The sequence below is a fragment of the Branchiostoma floridae genome, chromosome 16 (genome assembly GCF_000003815.2).
Source record: "Branchiostoma floridae strain S238N-H82 chromosome 16, Bfl_VNyyK, whole genome shotgun sequence".
NCBI lineage: Eukaryota > Metazoa > Chordata > Leptocardii > Amphioxiformes > Branchiostomatidae > Branchiostoma > Branchiostoma floridae.
The window spans coordinates 5,947,666-5,965,928 of record NC_049994.1 but is presented as its reverse complement, the minus strand read 5'-3'; the positions used below and the strand labels follow the sequence as shown (position 1 = coordinate 5,965,928).

The 18,263-nt window shown below is 40.9% G+C and overlaps 3 protein-coding genes across 6 annotated transcripts in view; 1 reads left to right on the top strand and 2 right to left on the bottom strand.

Annotated features, from left to right (window-relative positions):
• LOC118403329 (3-hydroxyisobutyryl-CoA hydrolase, mitochondrial-like) overlaps positions 1-5,999 on the top strand; it is a 16,305-nt gene extending 10,306 nt beyond the window's left edge. For 2 of the 3 annotated variants that reach the window (XM_035802031.1, XM_035802032.1), the window contains exons 11-14: positions 1,767-1,848; positions 2,478-2,597; positions 3,071-3,104; positions 3,239-5,999. In XM_035802031.1, the coding sequence (XP_035657924.1) occupies positions 1,767-1,848; positions 2,478-2,597; positions 3,071-3,104; positions 3,239-3,369 (367 nt within the window). In that variant the 3' untranslated portion in view covers positions 3,370-5,999. The remainder of the gene's footprint in view (positions 1-1,766; positions 1,849-2,477; positions 2,598-3,070; positions 3,105-3,238) is intronic. The other variant, XR_004829636.1, reaches the window with a different exon arrangement.
• Positions 5,734-12,605, bottom strand: LOC118403350 (zinc metalloproteinase nas-6-like). Of its 2 annotated transcripts, XR_004829637.1 has the most exons (7): positions 12,416-12,605; positions 10,927-11,098; positions 9,757-9,874; positions 7,268-7,443; positions 6,713-6,845; positions 5,924-6,196; positions 5,734-5,835 (listed from the first exon to the last, which is right to left on the bottom strand). XR_004829637.1 is itself a non-coding variant. In XM_035802056.1 (6 exons), exons 2-6 carry the CDS (start codon positions 10,940-10,942, stop codon positions 6,061-6,063), a joined length of 579 nt encoding a protein of 192 aa, XP_035657949.1. In that variant the 5' UTR covers positions 10,943-11,098; positions 12,416-12,605; the 3' UTR covers positions 5,734-6,060. The 2 variants fall into 2 exon arrangements, 1 of the variants encoding a protein (XP_035657949.1); XM_035802056.1 differs by having other exon boundaries at positions 5,734-6,196.
• Positions 12,606-13,707: 1,102 nt separating this feature from the next.
• LOC118403328 (transmembrane and ubiquitin-like domain-containing protein 1) lies at positions 13,708-18,262 on the bottom strand. The gene is made up of 3 exons (XM_035802030.1): positions 18,076-18,262; positions 16,159-16,956; positions 13,708-15,345 (listed from the first exon to the last, which is right to left on the bottom strand). Exons 2-3 carry the CDS (start codon positions 16,929-16,931, stop codon positions 14,925-14,927), a joined length of 1,194 nt encoding a protein of 397 aa, XP_035657923.1. The 5' UTR covers positions 16,932-16,956; positions 18,076-18,262; the 3' UTR covers positions 13,708-14,924.
• Between the last annotated feature and the right edge of the window lies 1 nt (position 18,263).

The following is an 18,263-nucleotide window of genomic DNA, read 5'->3' as shown; positions in this document are numbered from 1 at the left end:
CAACTTTCAAAGATCTAGATACCCATTGAGTTGTATTACAAATGTATAAGAAAGCTGTATGTAAACAATGTTTTTAAATAAAACGGAACATAACCCTACCCTCTTATGGATATACAATCACATGTTTTGTACTGTTGCTTGACACCTCACCTAACAGCAAATATGAAGGATACCTAATGTTATACTGGCCTGCCTGATATACATAATAAGCATATCAGAAGAACGTTAACATTGTGCTTGACATGAGCTGTGATACATGCATTGGTTTTTTCACTGTTGAAAGTTTCAACACGTCAGGGCTGGGAACTTAAGTCTCAATCAGTACGCTATTAAAAAATCTAATGATTTTATTAAAACGAGAAGAAATTATTTCTGTCTAACCTATGTCAGAAATACAAGAAGAAATTGCTATCTAATATTGAACTCCAAAACTGGGAACAGAAACATGATGCTATAGATAAACCTGAAAAATCCTTTGTAATTTCATTCTATCACTGAAAAAAAAAAAAATCACAGTCAAAATCAGCTTCTCAAAAATAGAAGTAGAAGACGAAATTATCTTGTTTTTCAACCATATAGAAGAGAGCCTGTCTCACATTTTCGATGTGGGTTCAGTGGCTGAAAGCTGGTGTTTCATTCTGCGGAAAAGATGTGTTTGTGAACACCCCTACACTGGCTGCTAGTTCCGAGGCCTGACGCTCTGTTCTAACCAGTTCATGTTATTATCGCAGTTTGCAAGTAACCCAAGCACGTTGTAGGTGAGGATAAGGATGGTAACGGCCTTTTTTATTTAATGGCTGAGGCGCAACACTGTCTCTTCCACCGTCTGGCCAAGGAAATCGGTAAAACAGTTTTTCTCCGTCAACCATGTACCGCCATATTTCTTGGTCTAGACCCCATGGTTTTCGCTCGTCCTGTCCATTTCGTTTTCCTAAGAAAAAGCATCGCTGTGTACCATCTCTTTTCTGATGCAATAAATTTCAATGATTACATAAGCAAAAAGAACTAAAGGTAGAGTTTTTAGACCTTTCTTCTGTGTATTCTGTAGTGGTTTTGTACGTACATGGGAGTCTACACTGGAAAATATGGTCAAAGTACATGAGCGCCCTCTTTCCTTGGTAACAAAAAATGCAAGATACTGATAAATCCTACTGTGTTGCTTCATATCAAAAAGTTTTGAAGTCATAACAATCCAGAGTAATAGAGATTTTATTGGAAACAAACTTTTTTTCTGGAAAATTAGCGGTGTGAGCTTTAGGGGTAAAGCATGTAAGGTCAAATTTTGGTTTGTGATTCTTACATCTCAATGTACATGTGGTTGCAAAATTCAGGCACTAGTTTAGCTATGTAGTGTTATAAAATAATGATGCTACATTTTTATGGTCCTAGGGACAAGCTTGTCCCATGTCATTTTTTAGTCGAGGAGTATGAGATCTTTTTTTGAGCTAGAAAATACGTTGGGTTAGCTGTAAGGTTCTTCTATAGCTTTCCTGTTGTCCAGCTGCTAGCAGATACGTCTTAGGCTTTTCCAGGAGGCTGAGGCAAGAAGGAGAAACAACATGGGAGCTATGATTGCTGTTACTTACATGTGATATTACAGCCTGCAACTTCAAGTGAGTCGACACGTTTCAGGAGAGAAGTAGCTGAAAACATGGCACTAGAACTAGCACTGCTCTAAGCTTTGTAACTATGTACCGGTATATTATGACATGTTTCTGTGATGTAACCTTACCATAATGACACTCTGTGTGTTCATGTGTTTGTAGCCTGTTTTCCCCAGACAGTGTAGAGGAGATCTTTGAGGCACTGATGGAGGATGGGTCAGAGTGGGCTATGCAGCAGTTGGAGGTATGTATATCGTGGGTCTTTATATCATAGTCTCTTAACCTATGAAACAGGTTGTTATATCACTGGACTGCTCCAAATTGTCCCAATTTTACGAATTTGTGCGAACTTCCCTGTTGTCACAATGACATGCGATGCATTTGCCTAGGAAGCCCAGACAAGCCAAGCAACATGGCCGTACTCGGAAAGTCATTCTGAAGTTTGAGACAAGAGAACTTTACTGATTCAGAAAATCTGTTGCCATTACTAAAACCAATGCACAGTGATAATCAAAAATCAAAAAATAATCAAAAGAAGACTTGATGAAAGGATGGTCGTTGTTTTGTGACATTGTGTGCCATTTTTCCAAGTTTAGAAGAAAAGAAAAAACACACAATTTCAGGCCAAACATTTATGCTGGTTTGCCCCACTTTAAGTATAAGTTTCCTCAAACATATGCCTGTCTATGCTGTGTGACCTGAAAGGACTGCAGCCCCTAGTTGTAGGGTATACTACCGGTAGTTGGATTTGATAACAGCAATGGCTATATTTGTTCTAAAACCAAGGGACCAGTCCCTGGCCTAAGCACTTAGGTAGGCAGGCTTGTTTCCGGTTATACCTAAGAGAGTTACATTTGTCTCTGTATCTTTTAGAAACTGAAGAAGATGTCCCCCACATCTATGAAGATCACCCATCGGCAGCTGTCCATGGGAGGCCACCTGAGCCTACAGGAGTGTCTGCAGATAGAGTACAGGATGAGCCAAGGATGTGTGGTGAGTTCTCACAGATAGAAGATCTTTTAAATGGGACAATACTCGACATACAGTTGCCCCCATACTCATACAGTTGGCCGCAAACAGTCTATCATACTCATACAATTGGACATATTTGTTGATTGCCAGAAGCCCTACATTTTTTTGTATTTCAAAATTGAGGGTCACACTTTTTTCCGCATGAAAATCATTTCTGCCAAATCTTAAAGGGTTTACCAATGAACAAGAGGATACCATGCGAGGTGTAGTATTGACAGATTTGTCATTGAGAGCTCAAAGATTCATTGGTCAGTTGATTTTCATGCTGTGACAGTGTGAGACTAGGTATTAATATAGGGCAAGTGATTTATGTATTAGTCTTGCTTGCTACAGCTGTAATTGATATTCAAAGCTGGGATAAACATATTGTTTGTGTGTCTGTATGTCTATGCATCTCATTAACTTGTTGTCTATGTTTGTTTGTTTCATCACAGAGAGGGCACGATTTTTACGAGGGAGTCAGAGCCGGTAAGTTTTTTCTATTGTCACACCATTACATTTTTGTTATTGTAGGTATGGTATGCAATGTACATACATGTAGCATAAGCTTAAATCCCAAACAGAATGAGTTCTTCGTTATATATTTTCAATTTTCCTTGCAGTTCTTGTGGACAAAGATCACTCGCCCAAGTGGAATCCCAGCACCTTGGAAGGGGTGACGCCGAGGATGTTGGATTCGTACTTCGAGCCCATACCGCTCTCCTATCTGCCCGCCAAGGAACTGCACCTCTAAGCAAAGCCAATCAGGATGTTTTCGTACTTTCAGTGAAAAACAAAAGAATTACTACATGTCCACCTTACACGATGCCTGCTCTTTGGCATAATTGTGATCGAGGAAAGATATATCAGTGGAAACTCTGCAGTTGTTGATGTTGTGCATCAATGGATCAACACACATTGTTCCAACTGCCTTCTCTCTCGGTCATGATGTAAAAACCTTTGCCTTGACATCTTTTGAACTTCTCTATTTAAAATGATATATTAATTGTATCTGCATTAAGATAAAACCAGGACATTCCTGTGATGACTAATCATACTAGGGGTGGGTACTGGTACAGAAAATTCAGGTCCAGGTATGGTCCAGGTCCAGAGGATCAGGTCCGGACCTGAACCTGGACCTGATTGTCTGTGAAATCTTGTGAATGGTCGATACACAAAACAATGGTCCATTTTGCTACTAAGGATTCGGTTTGGTAGAGTATCAGACTTCCACTGGCATTTAAAATCCTGTCTTCATGTAAACAACACCATTTTCCACCAAGTTAGACTTCTTAATTAGAAACTTGGTAAAAATGACGGTCAACTCTCCTTTACTTTGCTCCAGTTATTTTCTTGGACGAGTAAGCCCCAAAACATGTGAACCTCCACTGAAGTTCATTTTCTAATTGGTCCAAGATCCGGTCCACTGATTTTTTTTTTCAGGTCTGTTTTTTTTTTTGCACTGGTCCAACAAGAAAAATCAGTTTTATACCATACAATGTACCTGTACCCACCCCTACTTCATACCAAAACCACACTAAATCCTGTGTACTTACACCCTAGATAAATTGGTTATCTCAATGGCTATCAAAATGTTCAAAACTATAATTTGATGTAAGTCCATGTTAAATTAATAATGTGAATAGCATCCTCTGAGAATCCCAAAACTGATGTGTGTGAAATAAAATAAAAAGTCTGGTAAAAAATTGCCTTCATTTTGAAATGGAAGTGGTCTGGATGGTTTAACAAATGACTAAATACACAATTAAACATAGTATTGTATGTTCTTGTCCTTTCACATCCTTTCTTTGAATCTGTTTTCCAGTATGTTGTTTGCAATATATGAGATATATTTGCTCATTTTGACGCTGTATGATTTGCTGTATAGGCAAAAACTTTTTTGAATGGACGCAGATCTCATCCACATAATGGTATAAACAAGGCCTAGTTTGTAAATGTGTCATAAACCGGACACACTAAGTTGGAAACAAACAAAAAATAACTGAAGGAACTTTCTCTTGATTATATGAAATTCTATGACATAATTGTATTATATGTCTATATACTAGTATATTAAGCACTACTTGTAAATCTCCACTTGTATATTGTTTCTTTCATTTTATAATGTAAGAGAAATGTGCCATTGTGATGTACTGATATAATGTGTGCCAAGGCAAGTGCTAGCTGACTACTTTTTGGCGACGCCTCAGGAGCGAGCCAAATGGTATATTATTTCATTATAGTTCTTGTTTTTGTACTTCCATTTATTTCCAGCCACTCACCAGCTGTATGTCAAGACTAATTTCCAGTATGAGCCAATTCATAATAAAAACTGCTTATCTAAATTTGATTTCATAACATTGGTTACTTAATATAGAAACATCACTGGGAATATCTAATGATAGATTTTTATCTTTGAAAGGTACCAGTTTGACGAAAATAATTATACTCAGATTCAGTACAAGTTGAACTATTACAATCCAGTGACAGTGTCTTTTCAAATAAGAGTAACCCTTATATATTGATAATCTTCGTATGTGCTCAACCTTTGTTGACAAGAATGTGTGTTATCTGCCTTGTTTGAAAATAACAAGTATGTGAATTATCTACCTTGTTTGGAACTAGCAAGAACTGTAAATTTGACTTAGTGTACTGGCATTGTCAGTGTATAATGTTCACATTGCCAAAGGAGTTAAGTTGAATGGTTTTGTAACATTCTGGCATCACTGCATCAGATAACAAATGCCTTTGGAAATAAAGCATGGTCATGATCAGGAGATGAGTGACACTTGTCAGTTTTTGTGACCTTCTGTGTGTTGTAGAGGCTGTATGTCTCACAGTTACCGACTATTGAACTGGATTAGGAGCTCAACCAAGAGTCTGAATATTACCAGGCGAGCTATAGGGACATCCCTTCATTCTGCACCCATCTATTTTGCTTACGCTACTGCTACAAGTTATAGAACTTTGGGTATTTTCTTTTACAAACTAGAGAACTGTTGCACCTTCAAACAATATGACGTTTAGGGCAGTAGTTTGATAAGTAAGTAACCTGCCAGCAAATTACTATATTACTATTTCATCAACGTGCATTAGGAAATAAATGAACACAAGTGAGTGATTTATTGAGTGACTTTATTATGCTCGTACATACAATAAAATACACAAATACATATACCTAAGTTACACGTTGTAAAATGGTAGGTGAAGGGTACAATACCTAAGCTACACGTTGTAAAATGGTTGGTAAAAGGTACAATACAAAGCTAAACTACACGTTATAAAATGGTAGGTGAAAGGTACAATACCTAAGCTACACGTTGTAAAATGGTAGGTGAAAGGTACAATACCTAAGCTACACGTTGTAAAATGGTTGGTGATATTGAAAGTTGGCTGCAACGTTGTGCAGACGACACTTATGTGAGGACAAACTTCGCTCTCTCAACTATAGAATAAAACCCGCCATCCGCTGATCGCTGTTCTCTGGCTGTTTTGCACAGTTATAAAGCTTGTTGAGCTTTGTCACGTCTAGATCGCTCATTCCTTCATTCGGACGTCGGGTAGCTATTGGTTCACCGGACCTGAATGGGGAAAGGTATCAATGAAAATCTTAAGTCCAAACTCTACAGCTTGTATTTTCGATCAAATTAAATTAAAAGACAAGTTAAGATCATTGGTAGTGCGTCTGTTTTCAAATTCATGATGTTATCACTGACATTAATGTATGAAATGTCTATAGCTTATATGAATATATGTGTCTTTAGATTCAAATGCAAGGTGGCTTGTGCATACAAACACATATTCACGCACTCATACTTGCACACACACACATACACACACACACATGCACGCACTACACACACACATACATTTACACATGAACGCACTACACATACATACACACACACACACATGTACACACACACATGTACATATGTACGCACAACACACGCACACAGTACACACACAGACAGGCACGCACTACACACAAGCATGTACATATATGCACGCACTACACACACACACACACATGTACACACCACACACGCACACACATGCACACATGCACGCACTACGAAACAAAAAAGAAGTCTCACTTGTCTGTGATTGTGGGAAGGGTACCACTTCGACTGAAAGCGTAGCCGCCATAGTGCATGACTGACAGGGTGTCGTAAGGTCCAAGCGTATCTACTTCAGACCTAGGGCGTTTGCTAAACTGACTCCTCATTCCTGCAATGTAAATCATTTATTTTTAATCTTCATCATCTTCATCTCAAAGTTTCAGTAGTGATACCCCCTTTCCAATAGGACGGAGCTCTCGCAGCGCTCTCTCTGTGACCTATAGCTAAAATTTGACATATCGCTTTTCAAATTGTATAGAAAAGAAACGAATCTTTTTATGCTTTGTGCATCTTGTCTCCTCAGTCACACTTTTACGTTTTGTATGATATACCCAGTGTGAAAGCGAAGGTTACACATATTCTATTTAGGTCGCATTGAGAGCGCAGCGCGATATCGCCCTCTTGTGGAAATGGGCCTTAGAAAAACGTCAATGTTAATGCATCGTATTCCTTTAACTTTGATACAAACACAGTAAATTCGGATTTTAAACATTGCCTGAATGTGAAACGATCTAGTAATTTGACGCTCACCTGTCATGATATTTTCCCATTGTATGGTGACGTGGTTGTCCCTGTCATTGCGGGTATGCTCCAGATAGAAGCCGAGCACGTGCATTATCTGCTGGATCACAGTGACCTTGTACTCACAGCCTCTACCAATGGAGACGTCCTGCCGCCCCCCCTGGCGGCCAACGTGAGAATAGCACCTGGAAATAGACGGTGGGCGTTATCAACTTCCTGGCACGTTTGACCAATTGCTGACGTCATGTATCTGCATGATCACGTGTTGAAAAGACCACGTGTCCGCAACTCTCGCGAGTTTACGTCCCGAAGTGATTGATCATCAGTATTGATCCTGAAGAAGGCGACAGTGGTCGCTGAAAATTTAATCCGTGTATACTTTTGAGTTGGAAGAAAGTTTAGCTTTGTACTATGACACCCCCACCTAACTCCTTCTGCTTTTCCCCCTACCCGTTCACCTTTTCCCCCGGACTTCCTCTTAACCCCCGCCGTACTTCATCTGTGCCCCCGTCATTCCTCTTTACCCCCGGTGTAATTCTGCTTTTCCCCCGCCCTTTTCCTTTTCCCCCAATGGCCGCCGTCAACCCGAATTGCACGTAGTCGACACGAAAATCGTTCGGAAAGTAACAATAACGGTTGCGCCACGGAACATGAAATAGCCTATGCTCTAGTACACATTCTGGGCCACCTTTCTGCCAAGTGGCGTTTCACAACTCCTTCCCAGTCTGAACTGAAAAAGCATGCCCCGTCAGCAGCGCGTCGTTTGTGGCGCTCCACCACTACTTCCTAGACGCTGGTGGTGGACCGCTTGAGGCCGGCACGCTGTGCTATGGCGATCGGGCGACTCGCTATATCGGCATCGATATGGTTACCCCGGGAGCCCAGGACTAACAGGTCGTTCTTTTAAAAGAGGGACGTACCGACCCAGGTTGGAAACAACGCAGGTAAAAGTCCCCGTGTCGATCCGAGGAGCAGGGTCGCGCCCGTGAATAGGCACTGCGTCTCAGCCCGACCAACATAGTGGGACCCAACTATTTTTATCTCAGTGTGACTTTTCGGTATGCTAAGTAAAGGCAGAGTACATTTCATAATATACCCTTCATTCTTTTTCACAAACTCGCTATGTGTCCATTTACAGTACCTTAGTACCCAGATATCGTTTGCTATCTTCATACATTTCTTGTTACTCGCATGTATTGTACGCCCTGCTGCATTTCGACTGTGTTCGTTCTGCATGCCATATATCAAAGATCCAGCCACCCAGTTCACAAACACAAATACAGACACACGGTATTGAAACCACAGCATACGTGACGTATTAAAGACGCCGCAGCCGACATTTTATGAAGATCTGTTACATCAAGTGAAAACTTGAAATGCTACACATGGAACGATTCCGACGCTTAGTGTACGCATTCTCTGCCTGTCTTTTGAATTGATTCTGTACTCTCTTTGTACATCATTCCCATACTATATTGAATCCATCACTTCGCCATTGCAATTATAAAGAATTATAATATAAGATTCTGATCTTGTAGCCAAGCCTAATGATTTTCTGCAACGCCGCAAAACCCCGGCGTCAAGCGATCCGCCACCCAGCCACTAAGTACTAGTTGCATTTATGTACGTGGAGCACCACAAACTACGCGCTGCTGACGGCACATGGCTTTTCAGTTCAGAATGGCAAGGTGTTGTGAAATGCCACTTGGCAGAAAGGTGGCCCAGAATGTGTACTAGAGCATAGGCTATTTCATGTTCCGTGGCGCAACCGTTATTGTTACTTTCCGAACGATTTTCGTGTCGACTACGTGCAATTCGGGTTGACGGCGGCCATTGGGGGAAAAGGAAAAGGGCGGGGGAAAAGCAGAATTACACCGGGGGTAAAGAGGAATGACGGGGGCACAGATGAAGTACGGCGGGGGTTAAGAGGAAGTCCGGGGGAAAAGGTGAACGGGTAGGGGGAAAAGCAGAAGGAGTTAGGTGGGGGTGTATGATTACTACCAACACAGATGAGCTTCCATGATAACCCGGAAATGAATGATAAACCACTAAAAACCGCAGCCAACCAGCTGGAATATTGAGGATGAAGGTTAACATACATTCTCATAATTCCACCAGGTGCCATTATACCGCCACCTCAAAAAACGTTGTTATAGAGGCCTTCTCAAGATTCTCTTCAACACCTAAATATCTGAATTGTGTTAAATTTAGGATATTTAACATTTGGTTTTCAAGACAATCTTTGGAAGACCTCTATGCTAACGTTGTTTTTTTTTGTTTTGTTTTTTTGAGGTGGCGGTATACTGGCACCTGGTGGAATTATGCTTATGTATGTTAGACATCCAGATGATAGAATACTCAAGGTACTCAATCAGCTGGATAGGGATATCAGCCACACAAGTGTTTTGAACAAATCGGGCGACATTTAATATATAGTGCTAAATGGTTGTTGTAACTCTGTAAGACAAATTAAAAGAAAAGAAAAAAGCGACTGTTACCCATTCCCAGCGAAGAAGCGAATGTAGTCTCTCTGGTTGGTCCTCGGTACCAGGCGGACACAGGACTTAGCGTTGACTTCTTGGATTGCTGCGTTGATGACATCCCTTCCCCTTGCGTCTGAAACGAACGGGATTTTTTTATAAGAATGGTCAATCATTCACATCATCTTTGAATCGAATTATATGGACAACGATAGTTTGTAAACAGACTCCAAACACGAGTTTATGGTGCTCCTTTATTGCAGAACAAGCCTGAAGAAGAGCAAAACATTACATAGCATTTGTAAACGTAAGACAAGACAATGAAACTGTCATCCAAAAACTAGTTATATGGGGCATCGTGAAGTCACACAAATGTTAGATCTGAATCGAAATCAAATGGCCGGGTATCGGTTTGAAAATGTGAGTGTAGTAGAAAGAAAACAAAGTCCAAGAAAGTCATTAGTCCGAAAGATCTGCTACAGTACTAAAGTTTGCCGCCAGGAGGCCCGGAATCGACATTCCCCTTATATAATTAACGCATACCAAATATCGTCACAATTCATCCAGTGGTTCTTGAGAACACAACAAGTTTCGGAACTGGCCACAAGCACACAGACTGGCACACACAGTCACACCCAAAACAATGCCTCCATTTTTTATGAAGGTAATAAAGGGGTGGGTACCGGTACATAAAATTCAGGTCCAGGTCCGGTTCAGGTCCAGAGGATCAGGTCCAGGTCCGGACCTATAGCTAAACCTGGACCTGATTCGGTATGTGAAAACTTGTGAATGGACGATACTCAAAACAATGATCCATTTCGCTACCAAAAAAATCTGTTTTGTGTAGTATTCGACTCCCACTGGCTTTTTAAAATCCTACAAAGCTAACTGCCTCTGTACGATTGACTGTAAAAGTTGGCAGAAATTACTATAGACTCTACTCTACTTCGCTCTTGTTATTTTCCTCGACCGGTAGGCCCAAAGACGTCTGAATACCTGATCATATAATCCGTTCATTTTCCAATCGGTCCAACATCCGGTCCACCGAATCTTTTCAGGTCCGGTTTTTCTGGACCTGTCCAATAAGAAAAACCGGTTTTGTACCGGTACACGGTACCGGTACCGGTGTGACGGTACCCACCCCTAAAAATCACAGCGAATAGGTCAGGAGGAACGTTGAGTTCATACCTAATGTAGGGTCCATCCTGTACGGGACCACTCCTCCAGGCCACAGTCGCTCGGGCCGGCGACTCAACAGCGCGGCGTATCCGCGGAGTTTCACCGGCAGTTCGGATGAGGTCCTTCAGCCCAGGAGACAAACGCACTAGTATATCCTCCCCGAACAACCCTGCAGAAGAGGCTAGGGAATGCCACAAACAATTGTAATTGCTGGGTTTGTGTTGATGCTAATTGCCACGCTATATCATTGGTTGAATTTCTAATAGTGATTGATCATGACAGACGGTCTTTTGACTACAGTCAAACCTGCCCAAGACGACCAACCGAGGTACCAAACATGTTCGATGCAAAGTATAAATGGTTTCCGCTTGGTTTAATGGCAAATAGCAAGCACACTGCACAATCGGGACCGAGAAAAAGCGGTCGAAATGGACAGGTGGTCGCTGAGAAGAGGTGGTCGCTCGGGCAGGTTTGACTGTAGTTGCCAAAGATAACTTCCATCCTTTATATCACCTTTTAACAACCCTACAGAAGAGGCGAGGACATACCATGGCGTCAATTTTAAGAGCTGTGATTTGTGTTGATGCTAATTGCCATGCTATCATCGGTTGAACTGCTATTAGTGATTGACAGTCGGTCTTTTGACTTGTTGCCAAAGATAACCTCCATCATTTATAGTTGCTTATCATGCGTCTACATTGATATGTGGGGTACGTAGATACTCATGAATGATATATGCAGAACAGTAACTCAAATGGACATATTCTCTGTCCATAACTACAATTAGTATTCCACAATTCTCAATCTACAACAGCAGCACATTTCAGATGTTGGAAATGTTAGTAACTTTGAATCAAATATCACAAAACGATTACTAGTATATCGTTACCCACCAGGCAGAGAAGCTTACCACAGTACAGTTTGTATTGGTTTATCTGGATGATGTTGTCTAGAACAGAAGATCTAGAGAGTTGCCTGTGTACGGCTTTGAGGTCTTGGTTTGATGTTTGATATCCACACTTATGGACGCAACTTGTTACAGAGAATCATATTGAACGAGCAAAATGAAGTGTGATGCAACAGTGAAGCACAGCTCCAGATAATGTTCCTCATAACTTCTCGTCGTTGTCCTTTCTTGAAAAAAAAAATTTGACGGGGTCTTGCTGTCTGTTTGCGTTTGTCCATTTGTCATATACATGTAGCCTAGAGGTGCCAGACTATACAAGACTTGATAATCGGCTCTAAGGCCAACATTCCCCGCAAGGAAAGTTAGACACTTGTATCCAGGCCTTGTATCACAAAAAAAAAGCGGCTAAACTGAACTGAGGAGTGAAGCCTGCCTATGAGTGTGTATGCGACCAGCGAAACACACTCCTAGCCCGACTTCACTGCTCTGCCAGCTTTTGATACTATCTTATGCTACCGTAGGATCTGCTTGGAGATTATGGAAGACCTGGACGTGCAAACACATGCAAGTCAAGAATGCTTAAATCTTTACCATTGGCTTGAGCCGACGGCGCTAAGATCAGAATGACCACTCCCCACGAAAGTAGCATCGCTGCATCCATGGTGTCTTGTCTTTACTCCGTCTGAAACAACTGACTTCTGTGGGTCTTCTTCGACGAATTCAAGATCAGAAAGAAAGAGCAGACAACTTCGCGGTAGTGGTAAATTAAAAATTTTGCATATCAACGAGCCTTGCTTCTTCCTGATTGGTCCACGTCATAGGATATGCCCAGACAACCACACCTAACCGCACCTGGGTCTATTAGATATGCAGTGATCACGAGACAGGCACATTATGACGCCCTAGATACATTGTCTATGCAGCTGTTTGTAGAATCATTCACTAAATCTAACGTGTCTACCAACTTTTTTTCAAGTTATTCCACTCAAAGGACATTTTGACATAGACTTGATCAGAAGGAATATCTAGGAATACATAGACTTCGTATAAAGGAATATCTTTGACCTAAACTTGGTCTACAGGAATATATTGGACATAGACTTGGTCTAAAGGAATATCTTAGACATAGACTTGGTCTACAGGAATATCTTAGACGTATATAGACTTCATCTAGAGGAATATCTTAGGCATAGACTTGGTCTAAAGGAATGTCTTAGACCTAGACTTGGTCTACAGGAATATCATAGACCTAGACTTGGTCTAAAGGAATATCTTAGACCTAGACTTCGTCAAAGGAATATCTTAGACCTAGACTTCGTCAACGGGAATATCTTAGACCTAAACTTGGTCTACGGGAATATCTTAGACATAGACTTGGTCTATAGGAATATCTTAGACCTAAACTTGGTCTATGGGAATATCTTAGAGATAGACTTGGTCTAAAGGAATATCTTAGACAAAGACTTGGTCTAAAGGAATATCTTAGACAAAGACTTGGTCTAATTTAGTAAAGGAATATCTTAGACAAAGACTTGGTCTAAAGGAATATCTTAGACAAAGACTTGGTCTAATTTAGTAAAGGAATATCTTAGACAAAGACTTGGTCTAAAGGAATATCTTAGACAAAGACTTGATCTAATTTATTAAAGGAATATCTTAGACCTAGACTTGGTCTAAAAGAATATCTTCACACCTAGACTTGGTCTAAAGGGATATCTAAGGAAATGTCATAGATTTAGACTTGATCTAAAGGAATTCAATAGACATAGACTTGCTCTTTGACACAAATCAAGAAGACTTATATGCTAAGTCTACAACAACATCTTATACTTGAATCTTAGACTAAGATTTTCAGTCAGATGCAGTAATTCTAAAGACAAGAATTAGGAAAAAACATACTTTATTCCGAACTGGCAACAGCAATGTACATGAGGCTGGGTGCTGAAACAGTTCTTATCATTATTATTGTACATCAGGCCATTGAATCATCAACTAAGTCCAAGAAACCTAACCGCTTGGACTTCATACTGGTTCACCAGTGCATATCAGTTCAATACAGCTGTCACAGGACAGAATATACCCCTGGATATAATGTACCCGGGGACATATTAGCCAAGGGTACAGTCTGATCTGTTACACCTGAACTAAGTTAGAAAATCTAACCTTTAGCTTCTTATTCAGTCATGTTTAGCAACTTTGTTATCTGCGAGAAATATCTTTCAATAGAAATGTTCTTTCTCTAATTATGTGTATGTTTATCTTTGAGCTGTGATCCTGTAACAAATAAACCTTAAATGAGAAATGAAATTAACACATTTTGTATGGAATATCCCTCATGAATAAGTTATAGGTGCACAAATGTTATTAGAGTGGGCAATCAAAGTTCCCAAAATTCTTATAGTCCATGTATCAATTTTTACATTACCAAACATACATAACTTATAACATCTAGAATCTGTAATTATGTAGCTTGCTTCAGAAATACAATGTATCACAACTTACTGTTACCAAGTACAGTAGGGACATCCTCAGTAAAATGCTGTATAAAAGCCTGGAGTGAAGTGTTCAATGTTATGGACTTGTAGTTGTTAAATTTGATGTAACCAGCTGTCTCCATATGTGCCTGCAAAGCTTGTGTGTTGCAAGGAAGGACAGATACAGAAATATGGCAAATTATCCATAAAACAGTGCAACCACTCCCATAAAGATATCATTATATCATGTAGGATAAACTACATCTTTGATTGTCTGAATGTAATTCCTCATGTAAGTGAGACAATCTTAAATTTACACTGACAACTAGAAACAGAATGCTAATCAGACAAAAGTCTGACAGAATTTCACAACGGATTGAACAAACAGATTATCTTATCGTTAAATCTAACAAATCATCGTATTATGAGTGAATTCAGCTCATCAAGAAATAAATAACATCCATATATTCTTCCTCAATCCTCTTCTTTAAAGATTTAACTAAAATGATCACAATAACTTGTGTTTGTCTCTTTATACCACTAACTATAGGATTCCACTCTTGAGAAGATTATAACCGGCGATAAATTCTATTTCTTGTGGATGAAGTCAAAACGATATTTGTTTGTTACTCGTGGCCATTCACAGGCTGTAACCTTTCACCCCCATGACCTCTTGACCCTTGAACTTCATCCCTGTCTGTGCGGTACAAGGCTATGACCCCCAAGAGGAACAGCAAGGTCACTGCCGCCAGGGCTATGCTCGTCGTCGGGTTGAACAGATGGGGGTACTGAAGCTTCACGTACCATACCAGTGATACGATTAGTCCGAAAAGCGGCGCGACAAAGTTCCCGACGTCCAACGCTTCCGTCTCGGGCAGGAGTTCCACGGTGCTCTGGGAAGGAGAGCTCTCGTGCGTTACCTGGCAGTGAACCACACAGTTGTTGTTGAGCCCGTAGGACGACAGCGTGTGGTTCTCGACTAGGACCTGCCCGTGGTAGATGAAGCGGACCAGATGGTCGGCCTGCACCTCCTCGTGAAAGAAACGCCTGTAGGAGACCATGTTAAAGATATGTATTGTAGAATCCAGCAAATCAAAATGTGAAAGAAACGTCTGTAAGAGACCATGTTAAAGATATGTATTGTAGATTCCAGCAAATCAAAATGTGAAAGAAACGCCTGTAAGAGACCATGGTAAAGATATGTATTGTAGAATCCGACAAATCAAAATGTGAAAGAAACTCCTGCAGGAGACCATGGTAAAGAAATGTATTGTAGAATCCGGCAAATCAAAATGTGAAAGAAACTCCTGCAGGAGACCATGGTAAAGACATGTATTGTAGAATCCAGCAAATCAAAATGTGAAAGAAACGTCTGTAAGAGACCATGGTAAAGAAATGTATTGTAGAATCCGGCAAATCAAAATGTGAAAGAAACTCCTGCAGGAGACCATGGTAAAGACATGTATTGTAGAATCCGGCAAATTGAAATGTATGAATCAATGCTTTCCATCACTTATGATTCCTACATCATAAATAAGTTTAAAGTACAGTGCACAGCAATATTCACAGTGTATGAATACGTTAGAATGTATGAAAATAATTTAATTAAATAATTTTAAAAATCATAAGTGATAACCAGGAAATGTTGCATGTTGGAATAGTAGTGTCACTGATAACATATTACATCACTCCATATATATATGTAAATGTACCACTACCTTTTTTTTAGAAATACATGTACCAGATGTTTCCAGTATCATCCAACATCTTACTACGTACTAGTACAGTGAATGAAAATGAATCCTTCAGTTGGCTTCTTTAACACTTTAAATAAACTGTAATGTACAACACATGACCTACCGTCTGAACTCCGATATTGTCTCCTCTGGTTTGGCGTACACGACCCGTTCCTGGTCGTTGAGGAATTTTAGTCGGATGGCGATTTCCCCCTCCCCCGGTTCAATCTGCTCCTGACCTCTGACCCCCGCCCCCAGTAGAGGGTCATGACCCATGGATGACCCTGACTCACTACTGGTGCGGGTACAGACGCTGGGACCAGCCGCCGACTTAGAGTCACCCTTCTTTTGGGGTGTTGTTTTTGTGGGAGAATTTGAGTTCTCACAAGTCTTTTCATCTTCCGTGGGGGATTGTGTTTCACTGGGGGGCTCGGAACTCTGGGAATGATCTGTGGGACTATTACTGGATTGCACTGGTTCAGAATCGGAGGACCCTTGCAAGGCATCATGGGATTTGTCGCTGCTCTCCTGTGAGTTTACTTCCACTGCATCCTGGGAAGGGTCAGACGTAGAATTCCCAGGCTGCTCTTCTGCTTGTATGTTCTCCACGCTCCCCTGGGGTGGGGGTTCGGGCGGCTCCACGTGCCCACCCACATTCTCTCCCCTCAGGGGCAGGCTTTCAACATCGCTAGTCCTCCCTTCCGTTGCCACGGCAGCGGTTTCCCCGACGACGCCCTGTATCCTCTCGTGTAGGGTCTGGAGATGGCCGACCCGTTCGGTGGGGATGGGTCGCTCGGCGACGTACGTAGAGAACCAGGCTGCGGTGAGCGTTACAGCGATAACGAGAACCGCCACGATGAGCGTGATCTCATCATCCACTCCCTCAATGAGCGCCATGGTCAACAGGCGTTCTCTTGTAAACCTTAAGGAACAATGGCAAAAGGAGAATAATTGTACAAAAAGTATTAATGACGTGGCTATTATATTAAAGGACCATCCTGTGTATAGTACAAGAAAATGTCTTATTACTATCCTGTCAATATTAGTAGCAATGAGAATATCTACATATTATAACATATATATAGTTATTGACACAAACATCTAGTTAATAGTTTTGACCTAATACATGTATTGGGCCTAATATTTGCAGAATTGGGCCAAGTGAGTGAGCAGCAAAGATCTGTTTAACCCCAGAGTATGCATAGCCTGGGTACCATCCGGAGAGTAGACCGCTCTGGCATAGAGTATAGACTATATATATACTGTCACTTATCTGCTATTCTGTCTGGGATCCTTGACCACATTAACGTCTGGAATCGAAAATGAAGGAATGGGTTCAAGAGCTCGTTCGAAGCATTCCAACACACAAAACGCCCTTTGTCTGCTCAAGGGAGGGCCTCAGTTGGTATCGAACAAGCTTTTGAGAACCCATTCCTTAATTTGCTCATTAACTTAGATGTTAGCACCAAAAGGTCTGAATGTGCAAGTCTCCAGACGGATAGCAGAAGCGGACATAGAGGCGAACTACTAACCACATGGTACCCAGACTAGGGTATGCATGGATGATACATCAGAAACTCAGATCATATATAAAGTGTTGTTTAGTAAAATTGAAATAAATAAATAATTTCTAATCTACTCTACACCAAATTCAGCAGTTTAGTGTGTTGTCATGCAGTGTTTCAAGGTAACAGATCATTAATAGAATACTAGTAGTCGTGTTTTGTTGTGCTTGCGAGACCCACATTTAAAAGAACCTGTTTACAAATACAATACCTCACATGTTCTATTAAACATACGGGTACATATCCATGTCATCATAGCACAGCCAAACATTCGATCACCTTTGTCCCAACTGATAACGATTAACGTTACTCTAGAGCATATTTCACACCGTACGCGATGTTGAAATTCTTTGTCTGACCCTTAGTACATGTACTAGACTGTGGTAAGAATTTCCTGACGTATACACGGCTTTTCTATGGCCCAATTTGGCCAAAGACAGCTCGACAGAGAGCATTAAAAATTCTCATATACTTACCAAAGCAGCGAGGCAGCAAGGAGATCTCTCTACCACAGGCAGATCACATCAGTTTGTTTTGAAAAATATCGTGAATGTACAGAAAAAAAGATGATTTTTGGATTAAATGAAGAAATCAGGAAAATCTGTTTGGTGACACGACGCCCAGTTCCACAACCCGGAAGTGAACGAAAATTCCAAAACCTTCC

Excerpts from the sequence above, each read along its gene's own strand:
- LOC118403350 (XM_035802056.1), bottom strand. Across the intron at positions 6,846-7,267 it reads ATGGGAAAATATCATGACAG|GAATGAGGAGTCAGTTTAGC; the intron begins GTGAGCGTCAAA and ends TTTACATTGCAG. Across the intron at positions 6,197-6,712 it reads CTTCCCACAATCACAGACAA|GTCCGGTGAACCAATAGCTA; the intron begins GTGAGACTTCTT and ends TTCCCCATTCAG.
- LOC118403328 (XM_035802030.1), bottom strand. The coding sequence starts at position 16,931 with ATGGCGCTCATTGAGGGAGTGGATGATGAGATCACGCTCATCGTGGCG. Across the intron at positions 15,346-16,158 it reads ACAATATCGGAGTTCAGACG|GCGTTTCTTTCACGAGGAGG; the intron begins GTAGGTCATGTG and ends GGTCTCCTACAG.